This window comes from Pseudopipra pipra, chromosome 4, assembly GCF_036250125.1.
Source record: "Pseudopipra pipra isolate bDixPip1 chromosome 4, bDixPip1.hap1, whole genome shotgun sequence".
NCBI lineage: Eukaryota > Metazoa > Chordata > Aves > Passeriformes > Pipridae > Pseudopipra > Pseudopipra pipra.
In genome coordinates this window covers 12,789,576-12,806,410 of record NC_087552.1, presented here as the reverse complement: position 1 = coordinate 12,806,410, position 16,835 = coordinate 12,789,576, and the positions used below count along the sequence as shown (strand labels likewise).

Genomic DNA, 16,835 nt, shown 5'->3' with positions numbered 1-16,835 from the left:
ACTTTTATGGAAGGGTGTGCTGTGGGACTTCATACAAGAGTTTAGGCAGAGGCAGCTCTGCTGCTCCCTGTGACCTGCACCACCCTCATCTGTGCCTCACGAGTGCTCTCCCTCCTGGAATCAGGAAAATGGGAAAGCAGAAAAAAGTAACTGTTTCCCCTCAAATATGGCAGCTTTGCATGAAGACAAAACTGATCAACGATTATGGCTTTGATCACCCTGCAGCCGAAAATACCTGGTTTTGTCTTTGTCTCCCATAACATTTGATCATGTGCTGATCATACTCTTGTTACCTGGTTCATCCTGTACGACACAGTAGAAGTGCCATCTTTAAACTGTAGCCCTGCACCAGCGTTCCCCCGGGTGATCATCTGCTGACTTCCTGCTTTTAGAAATTCTCGGAAGTTCGTGTTCCTTGTGCCCTCTGTGAGTATTTTCACTTTCGCCAGAACGTATAGTTCCAATGGGCTTTTATTTTCCAAAGTCCTACTTTTCAAGGTCATTGACTGATGTTTTACTAAACAGTCTGCGATTCCCAGATAAAAAGGAGAGCCCTGGGTCATTTTAAAGCAACAGTAACGTTCCTTTTAAAATGGCAGCCTGGTTTCCTGTGCAAATCAACGCAACGCCAACATGTAATCTTAAATCTAAAGTTGTAAGTAACATTAGAAACTCATTATCCTATGGCTCACAAAAAACCTCCACTGTTTTTAGGATGAAGGACTTTTTAAAATTCGTCAGTTGACCCTGAGTGCCCAAAGGAGGCCTCTCATCCACCCAGCTGAAGGGCTGGGAGGAGACACAGAGAGAGGAGGAATGGCTGCTGGATTCCAGTGATGTCCTGGGGCTCCCTGGGCTCTGCACAGCCTCCCAGCTGAAAAAACAGCGTGTCAGAGACTGATATGTGTTAAAGTGCTTCCTGAAGGCAGCTCCTTGTAGTTCAGTAAGCTATTTCCAGATCCCAAAGGAAGGCCATGTAAGAGCTGCTAGTCACTCAGGGGCACTCCTTGAGGTGCTCAGTCCCATTCCATGTGGGTATTACAGACATGTTTTCTGCCTTTGCTGAATCACCACTATGATTCAGGAGTGATAGAATCCTTAGCTAATCATTTGAAATTATTGGAAAGCAAATTTCCCAGCAATACCAATGACCATTAAAAAAAAATCAAAACAAAAACCCCAACAAAATGTAATCCTCTCCCCAGCCTGCATTTAACAAATGTGATGTGCTTACTAGGAGGAAATTCTTCACTATGAGGGCAGTGAGGCACTGGCACAGGTTGCCCAGAGAAGTTGTGGATGCCCCATCCCTGGAATTGTTCAAGGCCAGGCTGGATGGGGCTCTGAGCAACCTGGTCTAGTGAAAAGCGTTCCTGCCCACAGTAGAGGGGTTGGAACTAGACAATTTTTAAGGTCCCTTCCAACCCAAATCAGGCTATGATTTATGACTCTCCCTCTCTCCCTCCTTGTTGTTGTTTTGGGATAGTAGAGCTTGCAACTCACTTTGCCCTCAGGTGTATGAGAGTTGGCATTGCCAGTATCAAACGTTCAAAAGGAAGTAGCCTATTCTCTCTTCCCCAAAATTAAGATTGGCTTTGAAATAAATGGGCCATATTAAAAAAAAAAAGTAAGGTGAGGGGGCATGTTCTTTGGATTCCTGTCTGCTTTCATCTTATTTTGAAACCTGCAGGGTGCATTTGGATCTTACAGTCTGTGTTTCCATTAAGAGATGGAGTTTGAAAACAGACTTCGCTAACACATTTGCAAATAACAACAGCAACCCCACAAAAATCTTCAGGTAGTTACTTGCTCCCAGAGAATCAAGGAAAAGCAACTATATTTGACAACACCAAAGAGCTCAAGGGCCCTCTCCTTTTATCTGCCCGTCATAATCCATCTTTCTGTACAGTCAGCTCACGTCAGGTGCTTGTTTAAAACAAGTAACTCTCTTTATAGCACAGCAAAGAGCTTGCAGTGCAAGCTGACAGCAGCAACCCTGCCTCTGTGTTTGAGAGCAAGAGCAGCACATCATATAATCAGATCTTCATTTCAGAAAATAATGGTGCATGTTTTTTCTTTCTACTAATATTAATATTTTTCAATAGGAAGTTAACAGAGTGCCAAAGAGCACAGTCTTTCTAACAGTTTATAGGCACCTTTTGAAATAAATTTTCTACTTCAGATGTCATCAGCCCCCTGAAAAACAGTGGAGTGTTGCACAGATGTAGCTGTGAGAATGGAAAATCCCAGTGGTAAAATCACAATAACGTGGACCTTGTGTGATTACAGCCTCTATTTTTCATACACACATGTGCATGCACAAACACACATTTAAATACAAAACATGTATTTAAATAAACAGGAAGAAGCAACAAGTGTGAATGTGAGCATATGAAGAGTCATAAGACCCTGATCTTAGCTCAGTACTTCCTTTTTTATTATTATTTTTTGTACTGTTTGCACTGCTCCTTTGGAAAGGTCACAGCCAGAAAAGAGTCTGACATGAGGCAATATGCTAAACTCCCTCTTAATGAAAATCTTTGGTTATTTGCTTTTAAAAACAGCATTCTGGGCATCTAAATCTCAGGTCATAGAGCAGAGGCTGTGTTTGTAAAAACATCTCTCCCTTCCCGTGGCCAGTGGCCTATCTGAGTCTTGGCTTAGTGCTACAAAGTGAAGCTGTCAGAAGAGGAGCTCAAGCAAAATGCTGTCTTTTAACACTGCAGTTAAACTGGAAGTCCTGGCCATGGGATGATGGGACTGCTAGGATTTTCTGAAGGTTTAAGAAAAAAAGCCCTATATGTGTTCATGGAAGAGAATTTCTTTTTGCATGTGGCTAAAAGAGTAGGAGGAGGGCTCCGGGCTACAAATGGAGTTGGTGGAGTACAGGAATGTGTGTTATATGCTGAGCCTGCACTTGCACTTTTGGGGCTGTTGCAGAAGGTGGAGGTACAGGTTCTTGTTCTTGCCTGCTGTTACATAAAAGCCTGGTCATTCCACACCCTTCACGCCCACTCCTGCCCAAGAAAACGCTTTGGAATGCTCAGTGGGCTTGAGGTGCTCCTTGTCCTTCATAATCCTCCGTCCCTTGGTGCTTCCTTTAGTTAAGGAAGAACACACAACAAGAAAAAGATTAAACTGACCCTAAAATACACGCAACAGCTTTTCCATTGACTTCAAGATATTTTTAATGCACTCACAAATCAGAAGCAGCAAAGGGCTCCTGGATTCAGCAACTAAAAATTCAGCTGCAGATTAAAAAAAAAGGGCATGTGCTATCCAGAGGGGGTTTCCAGGTTCCTGTGCATCCTCATTACTACCTTGAAGTACTAACTCCCATACTGAGCTAATATCTGAGTCACTGTGATGCTGCTGTTGAAAGCACAAGGTTGGCAGCCCTTGCCTTTGGCTTCCAAGGCTTACAGAGGTGCTTTTGTCAAATTGCATCTGAAGTGAAATAATCAATTTCAGTAGTTTTGCCTGTCATGAAATAGGTATATTTCATTTTTATGCATGGTGATAGGAGATGATAAATAAAGATATATAACGTATATTCTCTTTATATATATAAAATGATGACCAGAAAACATGTATATTCACATGCATGTATTTTTGGCCATCATAGTTATGCATACTTTGGCATCATAATGCAGCACTTTGGAAGTCTGTTTTTGTGACAGCAGTGAGGTGCCTGTGTGGTACATGACACAGGTGGGAGTCCAGCAATGGCATCTGCTTCAAAGCTCCAGCTCTTGGGCTTTGTAAGAGAAGAGCTGTTGGATGTAGCAAAAATTTAGGTCAATCAGGGTTGGGAGGCTGCCTGCATCAGACAAAATAAGAGACACAGAAGCAGCTGCTATGAGATGCCCTGAGGGCAAGAATTTGGAAAGTGAAAACTCCACCTATCATCCGAAGTCATGGTTACTGAGTGGGGGGCAAGGGCTTTAGCAATATTTGCATGTATTGTTTCAGTATAAACACTATATACACAGCAACTAATATTGACTAAAGAAGTAAGTGGTGAGTGTATTTAGAAACAAGTAGTGGACAGAAGCCAGAAGATGAAACATGAATTATAAACCACAGTAATTTTCTTTTAAATTAAGATGACATATAAATGTCAAGCCAATTAAAGAGAATGCACATGTTTCTGGTAGTGCTGAAGATGTAACTAAAAAAAAAAAAAAAAAAAAAGATACATTCCTGCAGCAGCTCAGAAAGTGCAAGTGAAACTCTGCAGTTTAATTGTGTGTTTTGGTTAGACTGACCTGAAGAGCTGCAGGGTCTATCTTTACAGAGCAGTTCCTATCTCTACAGGGAAGCTGCTATGGCAGGCTGGGAAATGCTGTTTATGCTGTTTGCTTTGATGGGCTTTCCCTCCTCAGGTTAGATTTAAGTCCAAGGACTTTTCCCCATACTTACACACTGTTAGTGCTGGAGAATCACAGAATCATATCTCAGGTTGGAAGGGACCCATAAGGATCAGTGGTTGGACTTAAGGGTCCTTCCCAACCGAAACAATTCTGTGGTTCTATGATTCTAAGACTCAAGAAATCACACACACTGACTCCAAAAAATGCATGCCGTGCTTCAGTTATATTAGGTGGGGTTTCTACTGACTGAAAAAAAAAAACAGGAAAGAGACTATTCCTCCTCTCAGCTGCAGGCAAATACCACTTTCTGTTTTCAGAATGTATTTTGATTGATTACTGCTACTCCTGTCCTTTCCCAGCTCTTTTAAGGCTCCCTTCTGTAGGCCAGTTCTTCGACCTATAGAGAAGCTAGACTTCAATTTTTAAGTACTTCATGCTAGAAGAGGCTGGGCTATGAAAATGCAGAGCTGTGATATTTTTTTTTTTTTTATCCTCTAGCTTCTTGCTGCCTTTTGCCAGCAAAGGGGAAAGAGATTTGTTCCCAGTAAAGACTGCCCTGACCCTGAGCACCAGTAGCCCAGCATCACAGGGGAGGAACTGCACCAACCATATATCTATGAAAAATAAAAATATAAATAAATATAAACATATAAAATATTATCTATAAAAAAGTGCCAAACAGGCTAGTTGTCAAAAAAGTACCTGAAATGGTTCCCTGATTCTCACTAGAATGAAGATTCCTCCTCTTCCCCTCCTCCCCAGCACCTCCTGCCCCTTCTGTCCGGGAAATGACTTCAGAAAATTCTTTGCCCTTAGTTGAACATTAGCTTACAGAATCAGCTCCCCTGATTAACTTTCTGATTACGCCCCTGTGATTAACTCTGGCTGGGGATTTTGTGTGCCTTGTTCTGTGCATCAGGGAATAGGGCAACATTAGTCTCAGCCTACTCAAGATAAAATTAAGTTTTTTGACGTAAACGTCTTGTCTTTGACTTAACACAAATAATGCTGGCACAGGGTGAGCACAAAGTGCTTGGTGTCCATAACCAGGGTCCCGAACTCGTGTCAAAAGCGAGATGCTGGTGTCCTGCTCCTGGCTGCTCCGGTTTGACCAGCAATTTCCAACACACCAAGCAAGAGGTGGATGTTTGGCTTCAAGGAGTCACGTTGGCATCTATCATTCCTCTTCAAAACACCAGGTTATTTCCATTTCTGAAGTGAAGGAAGGTGAGTGTGACTGAAGTGTGGCGCTCATGTGTGCAGGCTGTTTTGGTGAAGAGGAAGCTCTGGGCTCAGGTGAAACCTGAAATTTCTGTTTTTTTCCCCCTGGACTTTGCTTTCACTGTTCTGCAGGCATCATGCTGAGGTGCACTTGCTGTGACACCCACCCTTCGACACAGAGGGCCACCCTGTCGTGTGTGACCATTCCCTCCAGCAGCCACCCTGCCCACCCTAAAAAGGGAAATCTTGTCATACTGGGAGGGAACGGGCAAGTCAGCTTGGTTCCTGGGATATTGCCAATGAGGAAAAGTCTGGGAACAAATGACAAGGCCCTTTCCACTGGAGGTGCTGTGGATGTGGGTATGCATGATAAATAAAAATGCACCTGAATTTCACCAGTGAAAGCTGGGGGTGACACAAGCCATGGAATGTCCCCAGAAATATGGGCAGGCTCAGGGAAGGCGCCGTAACCGGCATGTGGAACGGGCCACTAAATATAGCACTGGAAACTGCAATCAGGAATGTATTTGCTGCAATGCTAACCAATTAGAGGGACTGACATTAAACTGGAAATCAGTTTCCACCAATTTCCATACTGCTGCTGTCACTTTTCTGGAAAACCAACCCGCCTTTCCTAGAAAGAGCTGTTGAAACTGGGTGTGTGCAAGTGACCTAAGGTGCTGGTATTGCAACAGGGATGCTGTGGTTGCACCACTGGAAGGACTCTAAAAGAAAATAAGGGCCTTCAAGGGCTTAGAGCTGCTGCTGAATCAATTCCTTATATTTTTATTTAGAAGTAGCATAGAGCAGACTTCTCTTTTACACACTAATGTCTGGTGCTAAGGCTATTTCACAGCCAAAGGAGTATCTGCCATGCTGGCAGAGCTCTGCCTGTCACTAAATGTCACTGATCAAAGGCTTTCAAAGCTGGGCTGGGTATTCAGTTTGTGCCTCAGAGCTGTGCCAGGAGGACCTGACCTGCACCAGTTGTGGTGGCAGGGGCCACCCTCAGCTCAGGAGTTACCTGAGCTGATGCAACAGCGCAGCATTCAAAGCAGGACTTGTAGCGTGTGTGCTCTGCAAGCTCACAATAAAAGCTAATCTGTCTGTTCAACCAGCAGTCAAACGCTACTGAATGATGTTTAGGATGTACCATCTCATACTGCAATGGCTAGTTATGGAATAGTACTTCTGGATGGGACCATAACTTCCACCCAGAAATGATGCAGAGGCTGAGCAGTGCATTTTAGCAACTCAAAATCCTTTTTAGACTGATAAAGCCAGGCTGCTTTTAGCTATTAGCGATCACAATAACCTCTCAGGGAGTCTTGCTTTCTTTTAATGTACAAGAACAGCAGTTTATGTTAATCAAGGAGAAAACCCCCAGCATTTCATTGCAGATGGTTTGGAGTTATGCCAGGAGCATCTGAGGATGGGGAAAGCAGTCATGCTCAGTGCTTTGATTCTCGCTGACAAGCACTGTACCAGAGAAAAAAGCACAGCATCCCTTTTGAATTACAATGTGTGAATTACTATATTAAAGTAATTCAAGCACTGACACCATCAAGTGAACATGACACCAGCTGTGTTTTGGTTGGTGTAGCAGGGGGATTGGACAAGATGATCTCCAGAGGCCCCTTTGAACCCCAACCACTCTGTGGTTCTGTAGGCAAACACATGAAGGTACTTGGAACTAAAGCTAGAAAGATTTTGGCTTTCTGTGACATGTAGTCAAGCCTCCAGTTGCCAGAGTAGGACCTGCAGCCCCAAGATAAGCTGCTGGCCCAAGCACCCAGAGATGGGGATAGCTCCCCTGGCTGAAGCCAGGCAGCAGAGGAAGCACTATGTGACCTGAGGAGGGCTGGGGAAGGAGGCTGGTGCTTGGGGCTGCTCTCTTGATCTGAGTACCTTTCTTTGTACTTCCAGCAGTGAATAATCTTAATGGTTAAAGTCAGTAAGACAGACACTTGGTTTACATACAGAGGGGTGCCAGAGTCCACTGGGACTTCATTACACAGGTTTAAGTATTTTTCTGTTCAAGATTACAATAAAAAGTGTAAAATGTCTCCATAGAATGGTTTGGAAGTGACATTAATGACCATCTCATTGTGATCCCCCTGCCATGGGCAGGGACACCTTCTGGTAGACCAAGTTGCTCAAAGCTCCATCCTTGAACACTTCCAGGGATGGGGCATCCATAGCTTCCCTGGGCAACCTGTGCCAGTGCCTCACCACCCTCACAGTGAAGATTTTCTTCCTAGTATCTAATCTAAACCTGACATTTTTACTTTAGTGATGAAAAAGATTTCAGTCTCTAGAGAAAAAAAAAAAATCAAGAACTACTCTTGGGACCACAAAAGGCACTTTATATGATTCAATAAGATAAATCTTATCTGAGGTAATTCCTGGTGGGCATGACTTATCCTTCTACTCACAGCACTTTCTCAAGATGGGAACTTACTCTCCAAGCCCTGTTCAAATGCTGTGTTAGTCTGCATCATGGGATAAGTCATCTACCACTTCATGCTCAGAACGTGCAGGCAAGATAAACACTTGATATTCACCTAAAAGTGAATCATAAAGCACATATGGGAATTTTATGTACTTCAGGAGATGACAGAAGCTGACTGGAAGCTCTAGTTGCTTGCTCTAGAGGACTGAGAGGTCCCTTAGAGAAACTACAACAGAAGACCTTGGTCTAGATCTGTAATAAGTTTTAGCAGAATGGGCCCCAAAATCATAGAATCATAAAATCAGCCGGGTTGGAAAGGACCCCTGAGATCATCAGGTCCAATCCCTCTTCTTTTTTTTTTTTTTTTTTTTTTTTTTGGAAATCCAGCATGTTGGCTAAAGGGCAAATTAAACAGCAATAAGAAAGTCAAAACTTATTTGTCTTCTAAAAGACCAGTGTCTATACCCTAAATAAAACAAGGCATCTTACCCAAAGGTAGCTGAAGATTAGAGATTTGGAAACTCCCTCCATGGGTTCCTATGATCTGTGATGTTTATTTCTGTATTTTATCTGGTCATTATGCATACCCAAAACACATGGAACTGCCCAGAGAGGAGGGAGCAGAATCTGGGACTTTCTCTTGCTCAGAGATCACAAGGCAATAAATTGAAGGACTTCCACAAGCTCTCCATGAACTTCTCCTGAGACACCAGAATGCCCAGTGAGCACAGCTCCTTTTCCCAGAGCTTGGAATTAGCTGGAGGTTAAAAGTCCTGCTACAGGTGAAGAACTGACTGTGATTCTTCTCAAAGACCAGTGCTAATTATATTCCACACACCCTGGGGAAGTGCTCAGCCAAAGAGTTATTGTACAAAACCACTGCAGCAGCAGTGCTTCCTCTGGCTGCATTTCAGAAGGGACAGAGCAGCAACTTCCCACTTGTTCAGTGCTCTTCCCAGCTTTGTTTCTTTATTTCAAAATAAAATCTAATCCCAATGTTCCAAGAGTCCTAAAATTCCTGGATTAAATTTTATTTGGAGCCTCAAAGTTTTATGCCAAACAATGCAGTGCTTAGGTCCCTTAGGTCTAATCCCTTATATATCAGCCTGTGAAAAAAGTAAAAATACTATGCAATATGCTACAAAAAACAAATTAATCTTCTGTAAGCAAAAGTTTGACTGGGCTAAGTATAACTCCCAACCTAGTCCAGAAAGGAAGATGAAACAAGTGGTCTTATTTAGTGCTCATTACTAGTTACATTTTACTGTTTAATCACATGTCTAATTCTGGACCAATGTATGATATGGAATGATAAACTTCACTGAGGACACAAAAGGAAGAAGGGCATGAGAAATATTACCCTTGGACCAGAACAGAGGACTGACAAATGGAACTGGCTATTTCAGGATGATCTGCTTAACGGAGTAGAACTATAGGAAATGAAGATGAAGGCCTAAGGGTAAAAATTGAGTGATATAGGAAAATGGAGATCAAGTGTGAGTTTGGCATGCATAGGATTAGGCTGCCAATATTAAGGGATTGTCTGCTAATCCCTAATTATTCCATTATGTACATTACCTGTTATGCATTGGTTACTGTTGCTATCATCTTTTTCATCTGAGTGATTATTTGGACTATCAGGATAACTATCAGAAACTACAGCATCAAATGCAAATTAAAACTGAAGAGCTAAATGAGCAGGTGCTTCAAGTCTTTCCCTCACAATAACATCTGTGTTCCCTAACAAGAGGTTTAAGAGAATAAAGATTTTATTGTGTTCTTGCTGTGGTTTGGTTTTAAGCATTTAGAGCAATTTCTCTGATGCAAATCAAGTTTAGCAAGGCACCAGCACAATTTTTCCACAGAATATATCTGTACCAATGATCTTGTAAAATAGTTCAGTCTAGAAGGCATCATTCACCTTGAAAAGTAATAAGCATTTACTATACACCAAGTAAATTCTAGTCACCAGTCCATCTCAATTTTACATATCTTTTAAGTATCCACCATTTCCTAGCTAAAAAAAACCAAATAAACATTCCCTCCTTCTACTTGAAAGCATATTATTCATAGTCCTAAAATTCTAAGTATTAATTTAATCTCATATTACCTTAACTGAAAAGAAAAAGTATATAATTAGAAAACCTCTAAAAGCAGGCACTCATTCCTAGTCATTTATAGGTAGATTGAAGCTAAATACCTTTGGGTTTGAAAACTAATTTTTCAAAATAAGCATTTATTTTAAACTTTCAGTCTCCAAAGTTGAAACAGAAAAACCTGAACTGAATTCAGAGTATTTGTGACTCTGTAAGAGGAGCTACTGCAGCTCCAGTTCCTACCACACTCTAGCATTACACTTCAGCATTAAACTAATTGTAATGACACATGCACACCTCTCAGAATCCACATTCTGACAGAGTTACCTGAATGGCATTGTCAAGGCTTCATATCAAAAACTTTACCTGCCCCTAGTTCTACCAAGAAGAAAAGGAGAATGCTCTGAAGCTCAGTGATGAAGTGGGTCCTTCATTATTCTTCTCCAGAGATTGTATCATCCAAATAATTCACTCAGTAAGAGGGAGAAATCGAGACAGCACTTGAAAAAAATTCAATTGTATTTAATATTTAAATGCCTAGGGCTAGCAGTGCTACACAAATTGCATGATGAGTTCTAGTGAAATAAAACATGATTTCAGTACAAACGCCAGAGGAAAAAAATGCTCACGCTTTCCAGAGGCAATGAGGTATTTTAACCATACAAAGTCTGAATGTCCAAAACCACCTGCAGATCTTCTCCTCTGCACTGTGGTCTCTGCTGAATGTTTGGCATTCAATACTTCTCTCTTCCTGTGTGTGTTTTTCAAGAGGCCAAGGAAAAGTGCATAACCATCTTTAAAGGTTAAGAGCTTGTTACATCTCTCTTGCCACGTTTGAACAAAATGTTCAACCACTTTCTCAAGTCAGTCTGGTGTATGGTGGAGGTTTGGATGTGTCTTCCTCTGCATCCACATCCTGGGCTGGAAACCGATCTGGGAAGTTAAAAATTCTGCCCCCAGAGCCTGCGTGGAGAGGGAAAGAGGAAACCATTAAACCTGATGTAGACACCTGCACAAAATCCTGAGTTCCTTTTGCCTCTCTTTTGGTTATCAGGATTTTGGCCTGGGATGTAAAGCTTTTTCAGAATGTTCCTTATCCCTGGGGTACTCACTTTGTACAGCACAAACCATTTCCACAGCCTGATTTTGGTCCTCAGTAGGTTGCAACCATTCCTATGAAAGAAACAGCACCATCAAATACCTCATCTGTGAATTTGTTCAAGATACACCTGAATTCTTTTTAAATGTCTGTGCAGTCCACTCCTCCTAACAAGTTTAGCTTGAAAGTTTACAGCAACCTCACGTTACCCACTCAGTGTCTTTAGCCAAGGACAGCTGCCCTGTGGCCTGGACCCATTATTTCCTTACCAAATCAGATGATCAGAGCTACATGTTTAATAACACAGCATAGAATTATTCTAGCAGAGAAGTAGCTGGTATTTACTGAGCTCACTTAGCAGAGACCTGCAGCAGCTGCCCCATCACTTGAGGCAGAGTCCTTATAAATCAGCAGTAAATGTGGCATGTCATCATCCCCCTACACTTCACACACAGTACAGGAGATATTTTTATTACTGAATTTGAAGTAATTCAGTGTGTAAGTACCAGTAAGTCTTTGAAATGCTGTACCAGGAGCAATTGTTGGTTTAAGGGTGAGAGGAGCAGTTTTTGAGGAATTCATAGGAATTGGGGCCACAGTAGCAAAAAAGGTTTGGAAAACAGAGATAACTTATGTTAAGTTGTACATTAGACTGTAAATAAGAGAGAGGTAGTAAAAGAAAAAAAAAAGTAAGTATAAACGTCTTCTAACATCCACTTAATTTCTTAGAATTAGCCCTGGATGACTGAAGTGAAGCTGAGACTAGGTTTATAGAAGTAAAACACATCTTCTCCCCAGCTTCTCCCCCTCCCACCCCCCCTCAGTAGAAATAAACTTGTGCCCTGGCCTCTTCACTCACCATCCCAGTCACGCTGTCGTAGCAGGAGCAGCGTGGGAGGCTCCGGCACCCCAAGTAAGCCATGGCCAGCACAAAAAAGGCACTGCAGATAGACGCAGCCAGCATGGCTATGTTAGCACCCTTGACCACCTTACTGAGTATGAACCTCTGCAAACAGAAAAGGAGACATTAAAGCCACATTCAAAAAGTGAAACTCTCCACCAAAAATAATCTAACGACTGCAAGAATGCTGAGATTGCATCGTAGGAGATCGACCGTAGTCAGTGTTATTAAAGGCTTTTCTTTCTGAGTTCTGGAGGACAAGCCAAGTACGATCCTCAAACAGAACAAGGAGTAATATAAGGCTACTGTTTAAATGTGAGATGCTATGCAGTGGCATCAGGTTTGGAAATAGCTTTAACCATGAGTAGAAACCCAAGGAATGGCTGCTCTTCTTCACACTGAAAATGAGAAATGTCTTCTTGCTGCCCTGCACCTTAGCAGCCTGACATTTTGATTTGTCCTGCAATAAACTAATGGTCAGCTTCACCCACCTGGGATGCCTTCACCCCCACAGAGAGCCACTGCTTGTGCCAGGTTTGAGGCATAAAAGGGCTAACTCATTCCTTCTCTTCAGCTTTACTGAGGAGGATACACTTGAAATAATACCCAGGTTTAACCAGCTGACCTGTAACTGCTGTAACTTTATCACCTAAAAGTGCATGCTGGAAAGGATTCAAGCCTAGCAATCGCTGTCCCAAACCAGGCCAGGAATGCAGTCAGCACCTTTTCATGAGCAGCACCAGTATTTTTTCATGGCTAAGTCTACAGCCTTTTGCACTCAGAAGCGATAGCAGCTAACCTGGCCTAGTGTGCACACCTCCTGGAATTCTGGTTCTCTCTATAAGTTGTGCCTGGTACTGTTTGCAGATTAAGGGTGTCTAGTTCCCTGGAAATTATCATTATATCAATACTTACAGTATGGATAACATGGACTGGGGCAGAACTCAGCTCATCCTCTTCACCATAGTTCAGTGTGAAGGAGCTATAACCTATTACGATGAGGATGGCAACACAAGAGATTATGGAAGCACCTATCAGTACATTCACCTAGACAGAGAATTTAGGGAGAATAAGAATTAAAGCTATCCTCTTGCAAATGTACTAACAAGCATTATAACTACTAACCTTTGACCTCCCATAACACAACAATGTACCTAGTAGCAACAGTCACTAGGAAGCCAAACACAAAGCAGTAAAGGTTTCCAGGATACCGAATTTGTGAGCTACAGCTAAATGCCAAATCTAAATCACAGGTGCTACCCCAAGACTCTGTCTTAGAGATCTTGTATTTACATACAATATCCCCCCTTGGAGTTTGCATGGCTGGAGAGACCTGCCTGGGAAGTGCAAGCCTTTGTTTCCTACTTTAGTGTGAACAGTCCTTAACAACATGAAGGACCACCAAAAGAAAAGCATTCGAAACCAAGGGCTTTTACAGATTTTTGCTTGTTATTAGACCCAGTGCCTGTCTGCTGCAGCAGAAAGTGAGGTAACACTGCATCCTCCTTTTGCTTATGAACACAGCAGCTCTTCTGCAGATAACTCAAAGAAATGGGCTCTTAATCCTGCAGAAGGACCAGTCAGCTCACTCCCTACTCAGATAGTTTTTGACTGCCCCAGCATCTTGCCCCTGCCCCATACACACACAACCACCCATTTGCCCCTCCAGCTTACAAGGATTGGATTCTTCCTCTGAGAGGAGAACAAAGCCAGCACGCCTGGGACTCCCATCACCTGCAGAGCACAAAAGGAGTTGGTAACTGGGAGACCAGTATCAGATTCCTAAGATAAACTACTACAGCGCAGATGAAAAGTCCTTGTTTTCAAGGCTTGGATCAGAGTAACTGTTGGGTCAGAAATGGGAAGAAAATTGCTCATTTCTTCTGTTTTCCTCTGCAGCATCACCAGGACATGTGTGACGTGCATCTTGCCCACTTGCTTCCCCCATGGCCTTGCTACCTCTGACCGGAGCTTTATGGCTCTGGCCAAATAATGAAACTGATGGAATAAGTCTGATTTAAAGTGCTAAAAATGTGCACTGCTTTCCCAAGTCCACACGCCTTTTGCAGAGGAAAGAAAGAAATTACTGAAAGGAGACGGGCAGCCTCTGGACTGAAGAGAGCTCCTTAGCACAATTTCCTTGCAGTGTGGCTCAGCAGGGTCCTGAATGCCAGGGAGCAGGGACCTCCACTGCAGTACAGAGGATTAGGGGCACTGTGCTGTGGGACACAGATCATCACCCAGATGTTCATCTACCTGATGTGAGGATGAAGTGTTCCCCTCCTCATCTTTGGTGGCTTCCCTGTGGTCACTATGCTTCTGCAACAACCCCCCTGTCACTTGTCACTGTGCCCCATTTCCTACATTATCGAGTAGAAATGAATTTAATTTAGCTCCTTCAGAGGGAAGTCTGTTTGCACTCTTCTGCCTATATCATGATAAGGAAACTTTAACTGGGTTCAAAGCAGAAAACCAGGGAAGAGTTAGCAAGAAATCCTGGCTTCCCTCCCACTCCCAATATAAGTGCTAGAAGATAGCGGGGGGGGGGGGGGTGGGGAAGCATAGAAATTATAGTACAACTTTACCATCCCAGCCCAAATTGGAGCTCTGGTTCTGCCCAGCTGAGACTCCGTTCTGAAAATGCCATCTATGAACCCGCTGACGACGCACACCGTGCTGAGGGCTATCTGGAACATCCCCAGCACCACCATGTTCCTCTGGTTGAAGATGAAGTATCGATAGCGATCCATTCTGCTCCGAGTCACACATAAATCACGGAGGCTGGAGAGCGGCGCTGTGGCCTTCCAGGGGAGGAAGAACAGCTTTTCCTAGGCGGGAGAGAGAGAGAAGGAACAGGAGCATCAGCACCCGTGGGGCACCGGCTGGTGCGCAGGACCTGTACCGGGAGTACAGAGTTCATCTGTCTGAGCCAGCGGTGACAGCGACCAAAGGTGAGCGGCCCTTTGGGAAATCCCTGGGCGTGCTGCCTGGCAGGTGCTTGGGATAGCGCTCCTGGCGCTTCCGGAGAGGAAGGTGGGACCGTCACCTCCACCGCTGTCCTTTTCCCCGCGGGGTTTCTGCTGCCCCGAGAGGCGCGGCGGGTGCCTGGCTTCTGTTCCATTTGGAAGTTAAGCTCCGCACCTCTCCAGGAAGGCGCCAGGGCAGAGCCCCAGCTCTCCTCGCTAGTGCCGGTCACCGAACGTCCCGTCCGGGGGCGGCTCCAGCTCCGCGTCCCGTGTCCTCCCGTGTCCTCCCGTGTCCCGTCCCGGTCCCGCCGGCCGGGAGGCGCCGCCCCGCCCTGCGCGCTCACCTGTGGCGGGGACTCGCAGGGCAGGGACCGGGAAAACTCCGGCTCCGCTTCCGGGGGAAAAGAGTCCCGAGTGTTATCCGACGAAAAGAGCCCGGCGAGGCCGGGAGAGCCTCCGCAGTGCCGGCCGGGAGCCGTGCAGGGGCCGGGAGCTGTGCAGGGACGGCGCTGATCCTGCTCCGCCCGCCTCGCCTCGCCCTCCGCGGGGAGCGGCCGCCCCCGCCCCGGCCCCGGGCGGGACCGCGGGCTGCCCCGGGCACTCCTGAGCTGCCGGGACCGGCCACTCCACCCATCCCTTCTCTACAGCAACTTGGTTGTTTTTGTTTTGTTTTGTTTTGTTTTTTTCCCCCCAGCTGCAACCTTAAGTGCTGCTTCACACGACACACACACGCAATACTGTGTGTTGGGGAAGCCGGTACAGGTTGCCCAGAAAGTTTGTCCCTGGAAGTGTTTAAGTGTTTAACACTTAAGTATTTAAGAGTTGGATGGGGCTTTGAGTAACCTGGTCTAGTGAAAGGCGTCCCTTCCCATGACAGAGGGGTGGAACTGGATGATCTTTAAGGTCCCCCCAGGCAAAGGCTCCCCTGGCACATCAGTGCCTGCTCTCCATTTGTAAGAGCACAAGAACCTGTGCTGGTCAACGGAAAGGGACTGGGGGGTGCTGGTTGATAGAACATGAGCCAGCAGTGTGCCCAGGTGGTGGCCAAGAAGGCCAATGGCATCCTGGCCTGGATCAGCAATAGTGTGGCCAGCAGGACCAGGGCAGTGATCATCCCCCTGTACTCGGCACTGGCGAGGCCACACCTTGAGTACTGTGTTCAGTTTTAGGCCCCTCACTTTAAAAAGGACACTGAGGTGCTGGAGTGTGTTCGGAGAAGGGCAACAAGGCTTGTGAAGGGTCTAGAAAACACGTCTTATGAGGAAGGGCTGAGGGAGCTGGGTTTGTTTAGCCTGGAGGAGATTCAGGGGGGACCTCACTGCTCTCTACAACTCCCTGACAGTGAGGTGGGGTCAGTCTCTTCTACCATGCCTGCAGTGAGAGGATTAGAGGAAATGGCCTTAAACTGAGACAGGGGAGACTCAGATTAGATTTTTTTTTTTTCACTATTAGGGTGGCCAGGCACTGGAAAAGTTTGCCCGGGGAGGTAGTGGAATCACCATTCCCAGAGGTGTCTAAGAGACAACTGGCATTGTTTAGTGGTTTGGAGGTTACAGTGGAAGTGTTGGGTGAGATGGTTGGACTGGATGATCTTGAGGGTGTCCTCCAACCTGGATGATTCTATGATTCTATCCCACTCAAACACCTCTAGCCAAATCCTAGCAAGCATGGCACTAAAGCCTACCTACCCCTTAAACATTTTTAAGAAATCAATTCACAGGTTAGGT

General features: G+C 44.6%; 1 protein-coding gene across 1 annotated transcript; it reads right to left on the bottom strand.

The window, feature by feature from the left end:
- Positions 1-10,643: 10,643 nt before the first annotated feature.
- On the bottom strand, positions 10,644-15,388 carry LOC135412759 (uncharacterized). The gene is made up of 7 exons (XM_064651602.1): positions 15,284-15,388; positions 14,728-14,970; positions 13,817-13,876; positions 13,058-13,189; positions 12,101-12,247; positions 11,255-11,315; positions 10,644-11,105 (listed from the first exon to the last, which is right to left on the bottom strand). The coding sequence occupies exons 2-7, from the start codon at positions 14,890-14,892 to the stop codon at positions 11,002-11,004; spliced, it is 669 nt and encodes a 222-aa protein (XP_064507672.1). The 5' UTR covers positions 14,893-14,970; positions 15,284-15,388; the 3' UTR covers positions 10,644-11,001.
- Between the last annotated feature and the right edge of the window lie 1,447 nt (positions 15,389-16,835).